Source organism: Mus musculus, chromosome 18 (genome assembly GCF_000001635.26).
Source record: "Mus musculus strain C57BL/6J chromosome 18, GRCm38.p6 C57BL/6J".
NCBI lineage: Eukaryota > Metazoa > Chordata > Mammalia > Rodentia > Muridae > Mus > Mus musculus.
In genome coordinates, this window is record NC_000084.6 from 58,139,594 (window position 1) to 58,154,617 (window position 15,024).

General features: G+C 40.2%; 1 protein-coding gene across 3 annotated transcripts in view; it reads right to left on the reverse strand.

Moving 5' to 3' along the window:
• Window positions 1-15,024, reverse strand: part of Fbn2 (fibrillin 2) — a 201,950-nt gene that overhangs the window by 130,971 nt on the left and 55,955 nt on the right. For 2 of the 3 annotated variants that reach the window (NM_010181.2, XM_017317828.2), the window contains 2 exons: window positions 14,167-14,364; window positions 9,398-9,523 (listed from right to left, as the gene is read on the reverse strand). In NM_010181.2, the coding sequence (NP_034311.2) occupies window positions 9,398-9,523; window positions 14,167-14,364 (324 nt within the window). Of the gene's footprint in view, window positions 1-9,397; window positions 9,524-14,166; window positions 14,365-15,024 lie in introns of those variants that run through there. The other variant, XM_030250333.1, reaches the window with a different exon arrangement.

Sequence of the window (15,024 nt, forward strand, 5' to 3'; positions counted from 1 at the left end):
CTGGACAGTTTTCATAGAAACTTAAACACTTCATAGGCTTCAGTAAGACTGAATTACCTTCACGATGAAGGGGTCCTGTTCCTTCTCTTTCTCACTCCCCTCCCCCCCCATCTCCTAACATCTCCTCCAAACTTCTGCTGTGCCCTGGCCTCTGTTTGACAATGGCCACTACCCAAAATGGCACAAGAGTCTTCCTTCCTAGTCACCCATACTTGATTCCTTCACACTCTCAGAGCTTTGCTCAAACAGCAGCATCTTAGTGACTTTCCAGGTACTAATAAAATTTTATGACATCGTTTTATAAACTCTGGTTTTTTTGTTGTTCCTATTGATTTGATTGTGTTCAGCTACATAGGTTACAAGCGTCTCATCTCTTCTTTGTCTTTAGTACAGTCTTCCCGTGAGCAAGGATTTGGGTGTCTGGTTTCAGCTTCTATGCTCATGCTAGGAAAAACAGCAACTCAAGAAGTCAGACTTTTGAAGTAATGATTCTGGCAAGAGTGGTCCTTTTGGTCGAGGGCATAAAGCTTACTGCACCTTCTATTTTGAGGAGACTCAAAATTGAGGTCTCTATCTTCTCTCCAACCATGCCAGGAGACCCTTTTCTAACTGTCTGTTATAATTACTTAAAGGGAAAATGAGGGCGACTTGCCTGTGGCATCTGTCAACGCAGCAGCTTGGTAAAGGTAATAGAGATACAGGTTTAGAATCTACTTTAGAATTTAGAACATCAAAGCCCAGGTTCAAAGCACCTGTCTGGTCCTTTCACTCCATGGGGGACTCAGTCCTCTGACATTACCATACATGTAGTTTTACATCTATGAAAAGGGTGCTTTGGAGGCTCGTTTTTTCAGTGATCTTCAACAGACACAAGCACCACGGGCTTACTTTACCAGTTTTCAGTACTGCATAACAGGATGTGAAGACACACTAGCCCTGGTGAATAGCACCGGTTTCTCATATTTGAGAGGATATCCCTGGATCGAGCAAAGAATAATTTCCTAATCACTGTCTTATGCTAAATAAACTTAGTCATCCGAGTCTCATATGTTCATGGCTGTGATTTGTATGAAACTAACTGGGACATGGGGAGTAGAATCAGGCTGAGACCAAGCCGAAAGTAAATGACCATCTGGTTCTACTTTCTCTCATCACCACGTCATTGTCTTCATCAGCTTTATCAGATTTATGCAAATATATGCTCCGGTATGCCAATTATATTTTTGAAAACGTTTGCTAGCTTGGAAAAAAGCTTACTGATTGAATGCTGTACTGAATGTCCACCCCCACTAAAAGGTTACATCAAAAATCTCAATAAACTGTGACATAAAAATTACTGTATGTTATGATGCACATGGAAATCATAGCCAAAAACGCCAAGCAGGACAACTGCATCAAGGCTGAGACATTAATGTGCTCGGGCTGACACAAATCGTGCTGTTCTGATGCGTGGGCACTGACTGCGGGCTACAGGTCCTCTGTTATCCTATCTCCCCGGGACCTTCTGAATAACACTTCCTACCTATCTTACCATCTCTCTCCCTGTGTTTCCTCTTGCTTGGTTATAAAACTCTGAAAATAAAACTATGACAGTAGTTAAAAGTATGACCTGCCTCTCTCTCTGTGTGTGTGTGTGTGTGTGTGTGTGCCTGTATGCATGGTGTGTGCATGTATGCATGGTGTGCAGGTGCAGAAGCCCATGTGCAGGTGCGTATGCATGTGGAGGTCAGAGGTCAATGTCCAATATTTTCCTCTATTCTCTGTCCTAGTCAGCATCATCTCCATCATCTTTGTCATCCACATTCTCCAGCTCGCCCTCCCCTTTCTGACACATCGGTTTTTCCTTAATTGACTGGAGTGAGTGGCTAAATGCTCCAGTGACCCTCCCATCTCTACCCTACCCCCTACCCCGCCACCCTGAAGTGTCTTATTTGGGTGTGGTGCTAGGAATCTGAACTCAACTTCACCGACTAAGTTTTTTCACCAGCCCAGATGTAGATATTGCAGCATTTGATTTTCATCCCATAGCAAAGTCAATTCTTATATCCAACAGGTTAACTTATTTTTGGATGTAATGGCATGGATGTTTTTATTTCGATAGACAAAAAATATTCCTGATATGTTTATAAGGAATTTGTGATCATGTCCATGGTCTAACACCTTTAGTGGTATAGTTTTCATTTGAATTTTATTTTATCATAAATTATAGCTAAAAAAGTTAGCTCAGTATTGGTTTACATATTTTATTCCATGTAAGGAAAAGCATGTTTAAATATAGTAGTCAAATAACAACTGCCTTTGTCAACAGTCATATATTTGATCTTTTCTTTATTAGATATGTTCTCTGGTTCATAGAATTTCTATGTATATTTCGATATTTAATTTTTTTATTAGAAATGTTCTTATTGTTTCATAGAATTTCTTTATATATATTTTGAAATATTTGTCTTCATCTGTGTATTTTTTCTTTCTTTCATGTTGCTTTTTTCCATCTTGTATTGGCATGGAATTTATTTTTTTATAGAGTTGAATTTACCAATCTATTCCTCTATAGATTCAGGGTTGACAAAATGTTGGAGTATGTCTTTTTTTTGTTTTTTGTTGTTGTTGTTGTTTGTTTTTGTTTTTTTTTTCAAGACAGGGTTTCTCTGTATAGTCCTGGCTGTCCTGGAACTCACTCTGTAGATCAGGCTGGCCTCAAACTCAGAAATCCGCCTGCCTCTGCCTCCAGAGTGCTGGGATTAAAGGCGTGTGCCACCACGCCTGGCAGGGAGTATGTCTTCTTTGGCTGAGTATACACACACAAAAAAAAAACGTTCACGATGACTTTGGATATTATGTGTCTTCATTGATACTAATATTAAAGGTCACTCTTGGCATAAGGCAGTGATTCTCAAGCTATGAGGTGTGACCCCTTTGGGGGATTCAAAGTCCCTTTTACAGGGGTTGCCTAAGACCATCTGTAAACACAGATATTAATGTTATAATTCACAATAGTAGCAAATTTATAGTTATGAAGTAGCAGTGAAAATAATCTTTTAATCAAGGGTCACCACAACCTGAGGAGCTGTATTAAAGGGTCGCAGCATTAGGAAGGTTGAGAACCACTGGTATAAGATGTGATGGTCTAGTCCAATCCTTTTCAAATTTGATATGCACTTTTCTCAACACTATTCACTGTGTACCCAATGACCTTCCTTATTATACATGCTTTGTTTTACTGGACTTGCTTTGTTGAATGTCTTTGGGTCACGCTACTTGCATCCTAGGCCCCTGAAAATCATGAAGAAAGAAATCAGGAGAACAGTCACCTGTTGGTCAGTGTGCTTGAGTGATGTGTGACTCCACCAGATCTCTCTTGTACACCATTTCCTTCCTCGCTATTCTACTTACTCTTTACATCTCATCAGAACATATGTCACCTTATGTGGTGACAAAGAAGTCAAAGATGTATAAAAACAAGAAAACATAAACAACTGTCTTTGAGGGCTTGAGGGTTCTCTGCCTTTGGGGAGACTCTTTCAGAGACACTTCCTGATTAGAAAAAAAAAATCTTTGGAATTTGTTTCACAGACCAGAAAGTGGCTACCACAAATGCTGTAGTAAATATTTTAGATTTCTGTCATACTTCTGTGTTCAGAAGAGCTAACTTCACTCTGCCTCCTCGTGTTGGGATGAAAGCTGTTGTCACCACATCCATTAATTCTCTACTTTAAGTTTTCATCTTATTCTTCCATAGGAACAGTTGAGCACATCCCTACTTTAGAACTACTGCTCTAGAGTACTGCTATTGCCTCCTTCCATGAACAAGGGGATTATTTCAGTTCTACCCGCTTACCCTGGACTCTTGCTTTCTGACATCTACTAAAATCTACAGTCCTGGTGACTGGATTAATTCAGTGCAGTGGCACAGAATAAATCCCATTTTAAAGAATCTTGAATGCAACAGAGAACCCACTATCTGAGTCTCCAAATGTGTGGTTCAGGGAGGCAGCAGAACACACTTCAGAAGGAAGTAAACACCTCAAAGAAGTAGGTCTTGTGAACCAGTTTCCTGCGAAGCACATGGACACTGGCTGTGTGTCATGCTTCAGATGCCCAGTCTGACTAAAGAGCTGGGATGGTGACTCACCAGGAGCCAGAGAGCTCTAGGTTACAAATGTCTACCATCATCGAGGACACAGGAAAACTTTTTGTGAACATGAAGGCTGAAGTGAAGAATGAAGACTAAAGTTTCATGTTTTCTGTCTTTGTCAACGTCAGGGCAGAGAGATGGTGCCTTTTTCATTCATGAAGTTCCATGTCCAGTGACTGGACTGTGAAACGACATCAGTTCTGACCCATAGCTATTCCAGAGTCCTGCCACAATACATAAACGTAGAGAGGGCTGAATGGCTTGGCTGAGTAGAATCCTCTGCTGGGCTGTGCCTCGCTGGCATCCAGCTGTGTGATTGACAGCCCTGTCCGAGGACCAGCTGGATCTCAGTAATGTCCAGGTTTTCTCCTGTTACCTGGAGAGTCCCTAGGGCCCTCCTACAGAGGTTTTTTTCTCAGCTGTGAAGTATATTAGTTTTTGCCACTTTCCAGCTCCTTTGTGCTAATTCAGTACAACAACCTCTGTAAACTGGGTTATCTTGTTTTCTCAGTAGCTCCAAAGGTTATAGTAAGTTCGCGGTGAACATCAGGCATTACTATTGCTAGATAGAGTCTGCTGGCAGACTCGGGCATGAGAAAAATAACAAAGGCACCTAAAACACAGTGAAATAGGTGACAGAGGGATTAAGGATTATTTATTATGGGACCGAGAAATAGGTTTGGATATTTCTCTGCCCACTTCCCTCTTCAACAGAGGGAATATATCCGTTTCAACCTCAAAGTTCTAAACTTTCCGAAGGATTTAAAAGATGTTGGCTTTCATTATTTTTGCATTGCTGACCTCCAAGCTTTCGTTGTTCGCCATTGTGAACAACCGACCTCCATGACTGAACAGTTCATATAAGGCGGGGCATTCCTTATTTATTTTAAAGTTAATTTACTTTTGGAGATCTGACTAAAAACAAATACTTTTAATCCTATTATGAATAATTTATCTCCTTGGGTTTATTAAAGCAGGGTTGTAATAGCAGCAAAGACATTATGCCAACATGTATTGGGGGTTTTCACAAGCATGAATAAATAGATACATTTGGTATCTTCAGACCCCAAATGACAAAATGTCATATAAATAGACTGGGGACAAAGACTCTTCAGAATAGTTTAAAATAAGCATCTGACATGTAAAGCCACTGAAGGAAAAACTTCGATGTAACTTTCCTGACTACCCAACAACCAAGACAGAATACGTGACTTAGGTATGTTAAAGAAGGCATGGAGGGGGAGGGGGGCAAGCAAGGACATCTGGTACCCACTTGTCTCTATTTATGTGCAGGGTGGGCAAACCAACATAATGTTTGCAGAAAGAAAAAGCTGGGCAGCCCAATTGTGCAGCATCATGTTGCACAGAGGTACTTAGTCCTCAGTGCCTCATCTTCATTTAAGCCACACAGATATTTATTTATATTAATGGATGTCTGAGTGGGATAAGTGGCTGAACCAACTTCCTCTTTGGATGTGAAGGAATTGGTTCCCGCCCACCCCCACTGAAGAACCATTTGCCTGCTGTCCAATGGAACGAGGACATTAGATTTTTAGAAGCAAGCTGGCTCAGGAGAGATAAGACACAGTTGCAGTTGCCATCTTGAGGAATTTCATGGAACTGGGCCCCTAACCAAAGAAAGGGGAGAGATGTTCTTCTTTACACACACGTGAACAATATAGATGTATACTACTTCCAGATTTGGGCTGAGATTTAGGACTTGAGCAGTAGTCTATATTGTCCACAAGAGGGGAAAGGGATCCTTCAGCAGAACATACCAGGACCAGCTACATAACACACACAGCCTCCCTGAAGGCACCAAGGCATGGGTTTCAAACCTTAAAGAAATGGGCTCTCCCCTCTGCTTGAGTTCCAGCATAAGCTACTCGTGCGTAATCGCATATAACTTGGCAGATCAAGCCTTTTTACAGTGGTGAAGGATGACGTTCTGGTAAGTGAACAGACATCTTTCTACTTCAAAGACAGCAAAGGTTCCCTAAACTCAGAACAATAGGTCAGCATAAAGGGACAATGACACAGGAGAGGAAAGCAACACACCACAGTCAAAGATTTAGTTACTTATTATCTGTGAGTACACTGTCGCTGTCTTCAGACACACACTAGAGGAGAGCATCAGATCCCATGACGGATGGTTGTGAGCCACCATGGGGTTGCTGGGATTTGAACTCAGGACCTTCAGAAGAGCGGTCAAAGCTCTTAACCGCTGAGCCATCTCTCCAGCCCCAACCCACCCCATTTAATGTCCCTCTTGGACTTACAGTGGTACATTCAACAATAATGAAATTATTATGTTTTAAATGAAGGCGGGCATGGTGGTGCAGTCCAATGAATCCAGACTCCGAAAGGGGAGGCAGGAAGATCGCTACAAGTTTAAGGCTAGCCTGGGCTACATAGTGAATTGTAGGCAGCCAGGGCTATATGATGAAATCTAGTCTCTGCACGAATAAACAAACAAACGAACAAATAATTATGCACTTTGAAAGAGACATGAGAGCTGGGCCACTGCAGAAAATAATCTGCTTAGATGACTTTCCTCTTTCCAAAGACAGCCTTATCCTGGTTTCACAGTTCACCTAGTTTTTGGACATGAATTCAGGTCAAACCGACCACCATTTTATAAACTTTGGACCCTGCTCACCAACATTTATTGGTAAGGAATCTGCCAAGTATATTAGAAATAAGGCTCAGGGGCTCAGGTCTGGAGGACAGTAGTGGAGAAGGAAGAATTTCTGTCCTTAGGAATCTTACTCAAGCATTTGAAAGCAATAGTCACATCACACTTGCCAAAATCATCAGCCTTGAGTTGCATTTTCCAAGCAAGAATACCATCTCCCCAGTGACTCAGTTCTCTTAGTTTTGAGCAGACAGAAGAAATTTAAAAGCAAGAGGCTTCTTTTACATGAACAGAAGCATGGAACTTCATACAGTACAAACAGGAAGGGCATGATTCAAAAAATAAATCAGCTAATACTCCACTTTACATTTTTTTAACACTGAAATTTAAATACCTACGTTTTGGTAGACAAGAGAGACTGCCGTGGTTTCATTCTTATTTAGAACACCCATCAGATTATTAAACTAGATATGAGTTTGCTTCAAACCCTGACGTCGGGCATAGCCACAGCTCTGGTATTTCAAGGTATGCTTTGATACAGATTAAATTAAATAATTTTATATAAGTACTGCTTGGTCTTTTGTATACAGGAACAGTATTACCCAAAGAAAATTGATAATAGCTACTTTTAAGACATCTAAATAAATAGGCTTTATAAACAAGTAAAGCTTTCACAGAGCCCTTAGATTTCAGGCCTTAATCAGCCCTTGTTCCAATTCCTCCATTCCCACAAATCACAAATACTAAATCATATAATTCTCTCTGGGCAATGTTTAAATGGAGCTGGCTGCCTGGGCAGGAAGGAAGCCAAGACACGACTGGATTCAGGGCTCCGGGTGGTGCCTATGTTATATCAATGACTCCCATTCCCAAAGAAGGAGGAGAGCAGAAATAAAGAGCGGCCCTGTCTCTCCCCGAGCTCTGCCTTGGCTCTGCATGCTCTTTTGATGAAATGTGATGGAGAAAAGACTTCTTCCATTTTCGACTAAGAAGAAACTCATTGTTTGATGTGTAATGGAAATGTCACAACCACTAGAATCAGTTAGTGGCTGTGCCTTCTCACCTACAGTCAAAGGCTGGCTTTTCTTCCCTCGTGCTTGCATAGAGCTTGCAGTTTATTCCAGAAGTTAAAAGTAGAGAGCAGTGGGGGGAAAAAGGCAAAAGTATCAACTCTTCCAAAAACCTAGGAGGATTTTGGAATAGTAGCACCCTTTCTGAAGACCACTGAATGTTTGATTCACTTTCTGTGCTAATTCAGAACTCACTTTCCTTCACTGTGCATGCATTTTTCTGAACCTTTTCATTGCAAGTAGGTTGATAATTAACATTGTATTGAAGTAGCACAAACCACTTGGATATTATTTAAAAAAAAAAACAGTGTCAGAAAAAACTTATTTGTTCCTTAAAATAATCAACTACGTCCTTCTCACCTTCATGTTGTAAGGAACATGAAATTATCTGGGAATGGTATTAAATGCATCAGACTGTAAAGATGAGTTCAGACTGACTGTACATAAGTAGAGGAACACAGGAAATAGAGGCTGGTGTTATCCAACAACTCATGGGATTGTGGTTGCTTGTGGTGAAACCTTGTTAGTGTGAGCCACGATGCCCACACACTAGTTCTTACTTTCTAACAGTACTTAGACTCCAATTGACTTTGTGCAGTTAAATTCTAGATTTCTCACTTTGCCATTTTCTTGTCTACATAGATAGGCACCCCGCTTTATAATTGATCAGCATACACTAACAAAATACTGCCTTTTATAAAAGAATAAGAAAAATCTTAACTGGAGTAAATGAGGCTGCTCTTCCACAACCAACTAGAATAATCCATATGGCACTGTCTTTAGAAACTACCTTTGGGCTAGCTGGTGGCTCAGTGGATAAAAGGCCTATTGTAGAAGCATGAGGGCCTAAGTTCAGATCTTCAAAATCTGTCTAAAGGCGAATGTGGTAGCATTTCTGTAGCCCCTTGCAGAGAGAAGGCAGAGATAGGAAGTTCCAAGAGAGTTGTCTCAAATAAGACAGATGAGGGCAGACACCTGAAGCTACCTTACCCAGACATACCATGGCATGCATACACATACACATACACATACACATACACATACACATACATATACACATACATATACACATGCATATACACATACATATACACATACGCACACACACATATATGGCATTCTAAATATACATGATCTTTGAAGCTACATTCATTTAGAAATTTCTTAAGTTTCATAATGACACAGACTTTGTTCACGGATAAGTTAGAACAAAAATGTACTCTTCTTCAAACAAGTTCACAGATGAAATGAAAACCTACATTATGAAAGAAATTATCAGAGGTTAAATGACTCCCCCTGCTTGTAGCTATTGAGACCAATCAGATGTAGCCTGCCTTTGTGCAGATCAAATCCTTTAAGGCTATAACACATGATCCTAACACCAAATGTTATGGGTTACACCTTCATTTTCATATTAAGGTAAGAAATATTGATTATGGTCATTAGTTTTAACCATTCCAGATGCATCTTTTTTAAAACTTCAAAATCAGCACCAGGTTTATGCCCCCACACCAGGCTAGCACCCCTGTGCCAGGCTTGCACCCCACATACTCTCACCTTCACATTTCTGTGTGGTTTCACTCTGCTTGTGACCAGCAGGGCATCTGCACTCAAACGAGCCCACTGTGTTGATACAGTTTCCCCCCTGGCACAGTCCTGGAATCGCCTGGCATTCGTCAACATCTGCAAAGAGAAGACATTTTACACGTAATCAAAACTGATTTCCAGACTCCATCCGCTGGTTTCTTTTATGTACAAGGGAAAATGTTGACCTCAAGACGACAACAGGACGAGGAAAGCGGGCCCTCCCTGCATGCTTCTTATCAGCTTATCCGTGATGTTCTCTTCCGGAGAAAGATGCCTGATGGAGACCCACCTGTGCTGTGCTGTGCTGTGCTGTGCTGTGCTGTGCTGTGCTGTGCTGTGCTGTGCTGTGCTGTGCTGTGCTGTGTTACAGAATGTGTTACAATCAGCTGCTTTGCTTTGTTACAGAATGCTTTCTGCTGTGTGCTTCTACTGTGTGCTCTCCTGGTTCTGGCACTGAGTTCATCCCTATCTTGTCAGCCATAAAGAGAATGTCCCCAAAATGTCCCCAGTGGGCTTCCTTGTGGATCTCACTGACTATGGGCCTTGAGGATTCAAAGTCACTCAATCTCTCTACCACAGACCCAGGGCAGAAGTCTTGGACAGAGCGTACACACACCTGCTATGCATAAAGGGCACTCTGTGTTCTCCCAAATGACCACAGCAATCCCAACCCACCTTCATAACTCATGAACGCTCCGTCTTCCCTCTTTCTTGATACAACTTTCCCACTTTTTGCTACTTATTACTACCTAATCTCTTAACTTTCCTTTATCTAACGGTTGTAAATATATAGTACTTTGGCTCTTGTTACTTCAATTACTTATTACTAAGTTTATTAGGGTTTTTATTTTCTTGTTTGAAAGTTATGGATTTATATCCCTTAAACAGTATTGTACTGGGGTTAGTGACCTCCCATTTATGGCCTCAGTTTTAGATGGCCATAGCCTTCTTAATCTTATACTATGTATTAATTTCACCCATTTAGGAACAAGTGTTGAATCTTTAATGTTGTCATAGTGACATTAATGAAGTAATAATAAAAGTTACCAACAGATAAAATGTGAGTCTCTAAGAAAAGCCAAATGAATTTCTTCAGGGAAAAGTTAGATGGATGTTTAAACCTTTCCTCAAAATAAAAGGCACTAGAAATAGTGTGTTAAGGAATACAAAGTATGTTTCTCTTATTTTTGAAAGCTTAAAAGATAATTGTTGGCTGCAAACAAAAATAGTAAATAAGGCTAATGTATTTTGTAGGTTGTAATGCATAAAGAAACAAAAAGTAAAATAATAATAAGTGAACACTACAAATTAAAAGAGAAGAATAGGGATATAAAGTCACCACACTATAAAAATGGATTGTTCATATTTGAAAATAATTTAACTGTGATCAGTTAAATATGTGTAGGTAACACTATAAAATGAACAAAATCCCAGCTCACAATCCACTGGAAATAAAAGCCAATATGAACATAGTCAACCCAGTAGAAGCAGGAAAAGGGAGATATGAAAAGTGAACAAGACAAACAGAAAATGGTGAAATGCACATTTCCTCGTGATAATGTTCACAGCTACATGGATTTAAATAATGTAACAGTCAAATGCAAAAGGCTGAGATTGTAATGTTTTATGTTGAAACACCAAGTCCCAACTTTATGTAGTTCACAAGAAAGCCACTTGGACAACTTAAAAAGGAAGACCCAAAGGTAATTCAAACAATTTTTGGTCACAAGAAGTCTACCGTGGCAAAAGTAAGTAAGGGTTTGCCATGAGAAAACAAACAAACAAACAATACCAAAGATTAAAAACTGACATTTTCTAATGACCAAGGATTCAGTTCACTTAGAAGAAACAAAAATGCTAACTCTGTATGTGTCCCATGAGACAGTAAACACCCAGAGCAAATGGAACTTGATCATACAGAATTAGAAATGAAGGCAATTAATGCACAATTGGAATGGAAACTTCCACACGTGTCTCTTCGTGATTAATAAAGCAAATAGACGGGAAATCCCACAGGACACACAGGACTTGGTTTTCTTTCAAGCACCTCACCTCTCTGTACCCATCACATACTTCAGCTGAAGAGACTTTTTTTCTGCAAATGCACACAGACCACCCACACTAGTGAATTACATACAGCGAGATTAAGTATAAAGGCTTATTATATGGAATTACATATATGAAGGAGAGATTGCATTCACAGCTCTGGTTGATATAACGCTTGGCATGTAAAAGATTGTGGGTTCCGCCCCCAGATTCACAAGTAGGTGTGTGTGTGTGTGTGTGTGTGTGTGTGTGTGTGTGTGCACGCGCATGCAAGCTAGGTAAGCACAAAAGTTAATCTAAAAGCAGAAATGGAAAAGATCTAGAACAAAGCTCAGATATTTGAATTTAACAATATATTCTGTAATAATGCATGGATCAAACCAGAAATTAAAACTTGAACACATATTTAATTAAATAATGAACATATACCCATTAAAGCTTGTGAGCTACAGCTAAACTGGGACCTAGAAGTACACACAGAGCAGTAAGTGTTTATATTGCAAAGAGTAAATTCTATGCCTAATGATCTAAGTTTCCATATTCACAAATTTTAAAAGCACTCAACAAATGGAAGCTGAATAGAAGTCAGAGAATATAATAAAACACAAGACCAAAAACAAGCAAGCAAAACCAACCAACCAACCAAAAAACAACAGGTAATTACTCTGAAATCTGGCCTTCTGGAAATATGAGTAAAACTGATGTATCTCATCAATATTAATCTCAGATATAAGAAAAACTATGTAACATAAGTACCAACAATAAACATGTCACCAAATAGTAAAAAAGATGAAAAAGATGTAAAATGTGAACAATAGAAATTCAATAATTAAGGTGAAATATGCAAGTCCTTTGAAAGTTACAAATGCCTAGGCTCACTCAAAAATAAACAGATATTAAGAATAAAGTGCAGAGCTGGAAAGATGGCCCAGTGGTTAAGAGCACTGGCTGTTCTTGCACGCAGAGTACGGTGCAGATAGAGCACTCGAATACAAAGAAAAGAAGAGAAGAGAAAAGAGGAGGGGAGGGGAGGAGAGGGGAGGGGAGGGGACCTCACCCTTGAGGTCTAATCTGTAATTTTTACTAAAATACCACAGTAGGTCCACAACTGACATGGCCTTCTTTCTTGCTACATATTTATTTTCTGATCTGTAGAGTTGTACTGTGATCACCTCAAGGACCCTGAAGCTCTCTTTTGAAAATTATTATGATTAATCCGTGATTAACACCAGCTTAATTTTTAGCTGCCTTAGAAGATCGGATAGCGTTGTTTTCAAGGTCTGGGCTATCAGCACCCACATGGGATGTCTTGCTGATGAAGTGCAATTCTAATCACAAAGTTCACTATGTTTCTCATACTTGCACACAGAACTTCAAGGTAATTTTTATTCAGTATTTTAATGAATCTGTGCATTTTAAAAAAGACTTATGTTTCTCTTTGTTTGTATGTGTGCACTTCTGTGTGTCTTCCAAATGGGTTCAGGTACCTTAGGGTTGCCTGCAACTCAGGTTACAGGCAGTAGGAGCCTCCTAATGTAGGTTCATGGAACCGAACTTAGTTCCTCTGCAAGAGCAACAGTATCCTTAACTGCTGAGCCATTTCTACAGCCCTGATTATTGTGCATTTTGATAAAAAGTCTTATTACATGAGTTCACAGTGGAATTTTTCCATTCATAGCATGGTGTCAGTACTCAAAATGTTCTTGGTTTGGGGAATATTTGAAATTTTGTTTTTTCAGCTCAGGGTACTATCCCTGTATCCTTTAATAGCACTATGAAACTAGCAAAAATCTTTTGATGCTTCTGTCATGGATCATTTACCAAACTGTGTAGACTATCCATGGTTGATTATTCAATGAGCTAGAGCTGCATGCACATCCCCAGCTGTAATTTTGACATAAGGGACAATGGTCTGCTTACCACACTATGACATCTACTCAGTGGGTAGTGTCATGTTTACTTCTTGGTGAATTCTGTCTGAAAACAAGCTTAACCTTGCACATGATTTACTTCTAACTCCATGAGATACCGTTTCTATTAATAATACAAAAGACATTTCAACTCCCATTCAACAACTTACTAGAAAGAGTATCCCCAAGCTCAGAAGATGGATTTAGTATAGATAACATCACAAAAGTAGCCAACGAATGGCAAGGGCTCTGTGGGCTAAAACCTAGTAGAACTAACTAGCAAGAAGAGGGCCATTCTAGGTCACTTGAGTTGGACACGGTGGCTGTAGGAGCCTCGGGTCTCAGATCTGCCTTTGATATAAGTACCAGAGCCACTTATGAGGTTGGAGAGTTGCAGAAGACGATCTGGAGAGAAAGACATGATGGATGGTGAGAAGAGAGAAGAAATCAGTCTCTCCAGAAGAACTGTGTGTGTGCACACTTAAGCCATCTGGATGCAGACAGGAGCATCTCGTCTCTCAATGCATTCTACATTTTAAGTAGTAGTTTTAAGAGTTCCTCCTTCTCTTCCTCCTTTCCTTCCTCCTCCTCCTCCTCTTCCTCTCCATTGATGCTAAGAGTTGAAACTTCATTGGAAGCTAAAATGTAAACTATAAATACAAACCATCTCTCATCAGTCCTCTGAGCAGGATCTGCTGTTGCCATGGGTACTGTGTTCGTGGTTCCTACACGTTGTCTGATTCCCATCAAAGAGGTGACACTTGTGGCAAACAGTTGACTCACCTTGACATGCTCCAGTGCGGATGTTAGGAATGAAGCCCCGGCGGCAGGGCTGAGGCTGGGCTGGACACATCTCACAAGGATGGCCCCAGGCTCGTCCGATGGTGGCACAACACAGTGTCTTTGTGCAGACGATGCCTGTCAGCTGCCCCTGGCACATCTGATTATTGACTTGAGTGAAACACGGGCCTGTCCTGTAATCTGGAATGAGAACGGAGGGGGAAAGATGGCTTTTATGATCATGCTCCAATCTTAGATCCTCTTAAACCCCATATGCAAAAACCTGAAACTCTTACTTCTGAGCAAATCATCTAAGGACAGAAGAGCAGTTGAGTTTCATTTAGAAACTTTATAAGTTTCCAATCATGAGACATGTATTAAGAGACCACAGTGGATTATGCACTGGGCACTGCAAATGGATGCACAGATGTGCTGTCTTGGCTTGGATCATTTTAAAGAATCGGGATTGGTAGCCAGTATTGTAAAAACGGGACATTTCACAAGAAATGTGTATTTCGAACTTTCCTTGAAAAATTGAAGGTTCTAGCTATGCTAAACCCAACATGCCACATGGAAATGATGAGATGAACAAGTTTTCCTGCCAAGGATTCCCCCACCTTAATCCCCTACCTACTTAGCGCAGAAGTATTTTCTTTTCAGACCAAGTGATCAGGAGTTTAGAAAGCTAAAGTGACACGATAAAGATGTCTTTTGTATACCAAATGTAAATTGCAGCAATCCAAACAGTGCATAAATAGTTAAGTATAACAAGTGGACACCCATCTTTGCACCAGGCTGCACTCGTATTGTTAGCTCACTTAGGAAGAAAGACATGCTAAGAAAGACTTGCAATCGTGGATT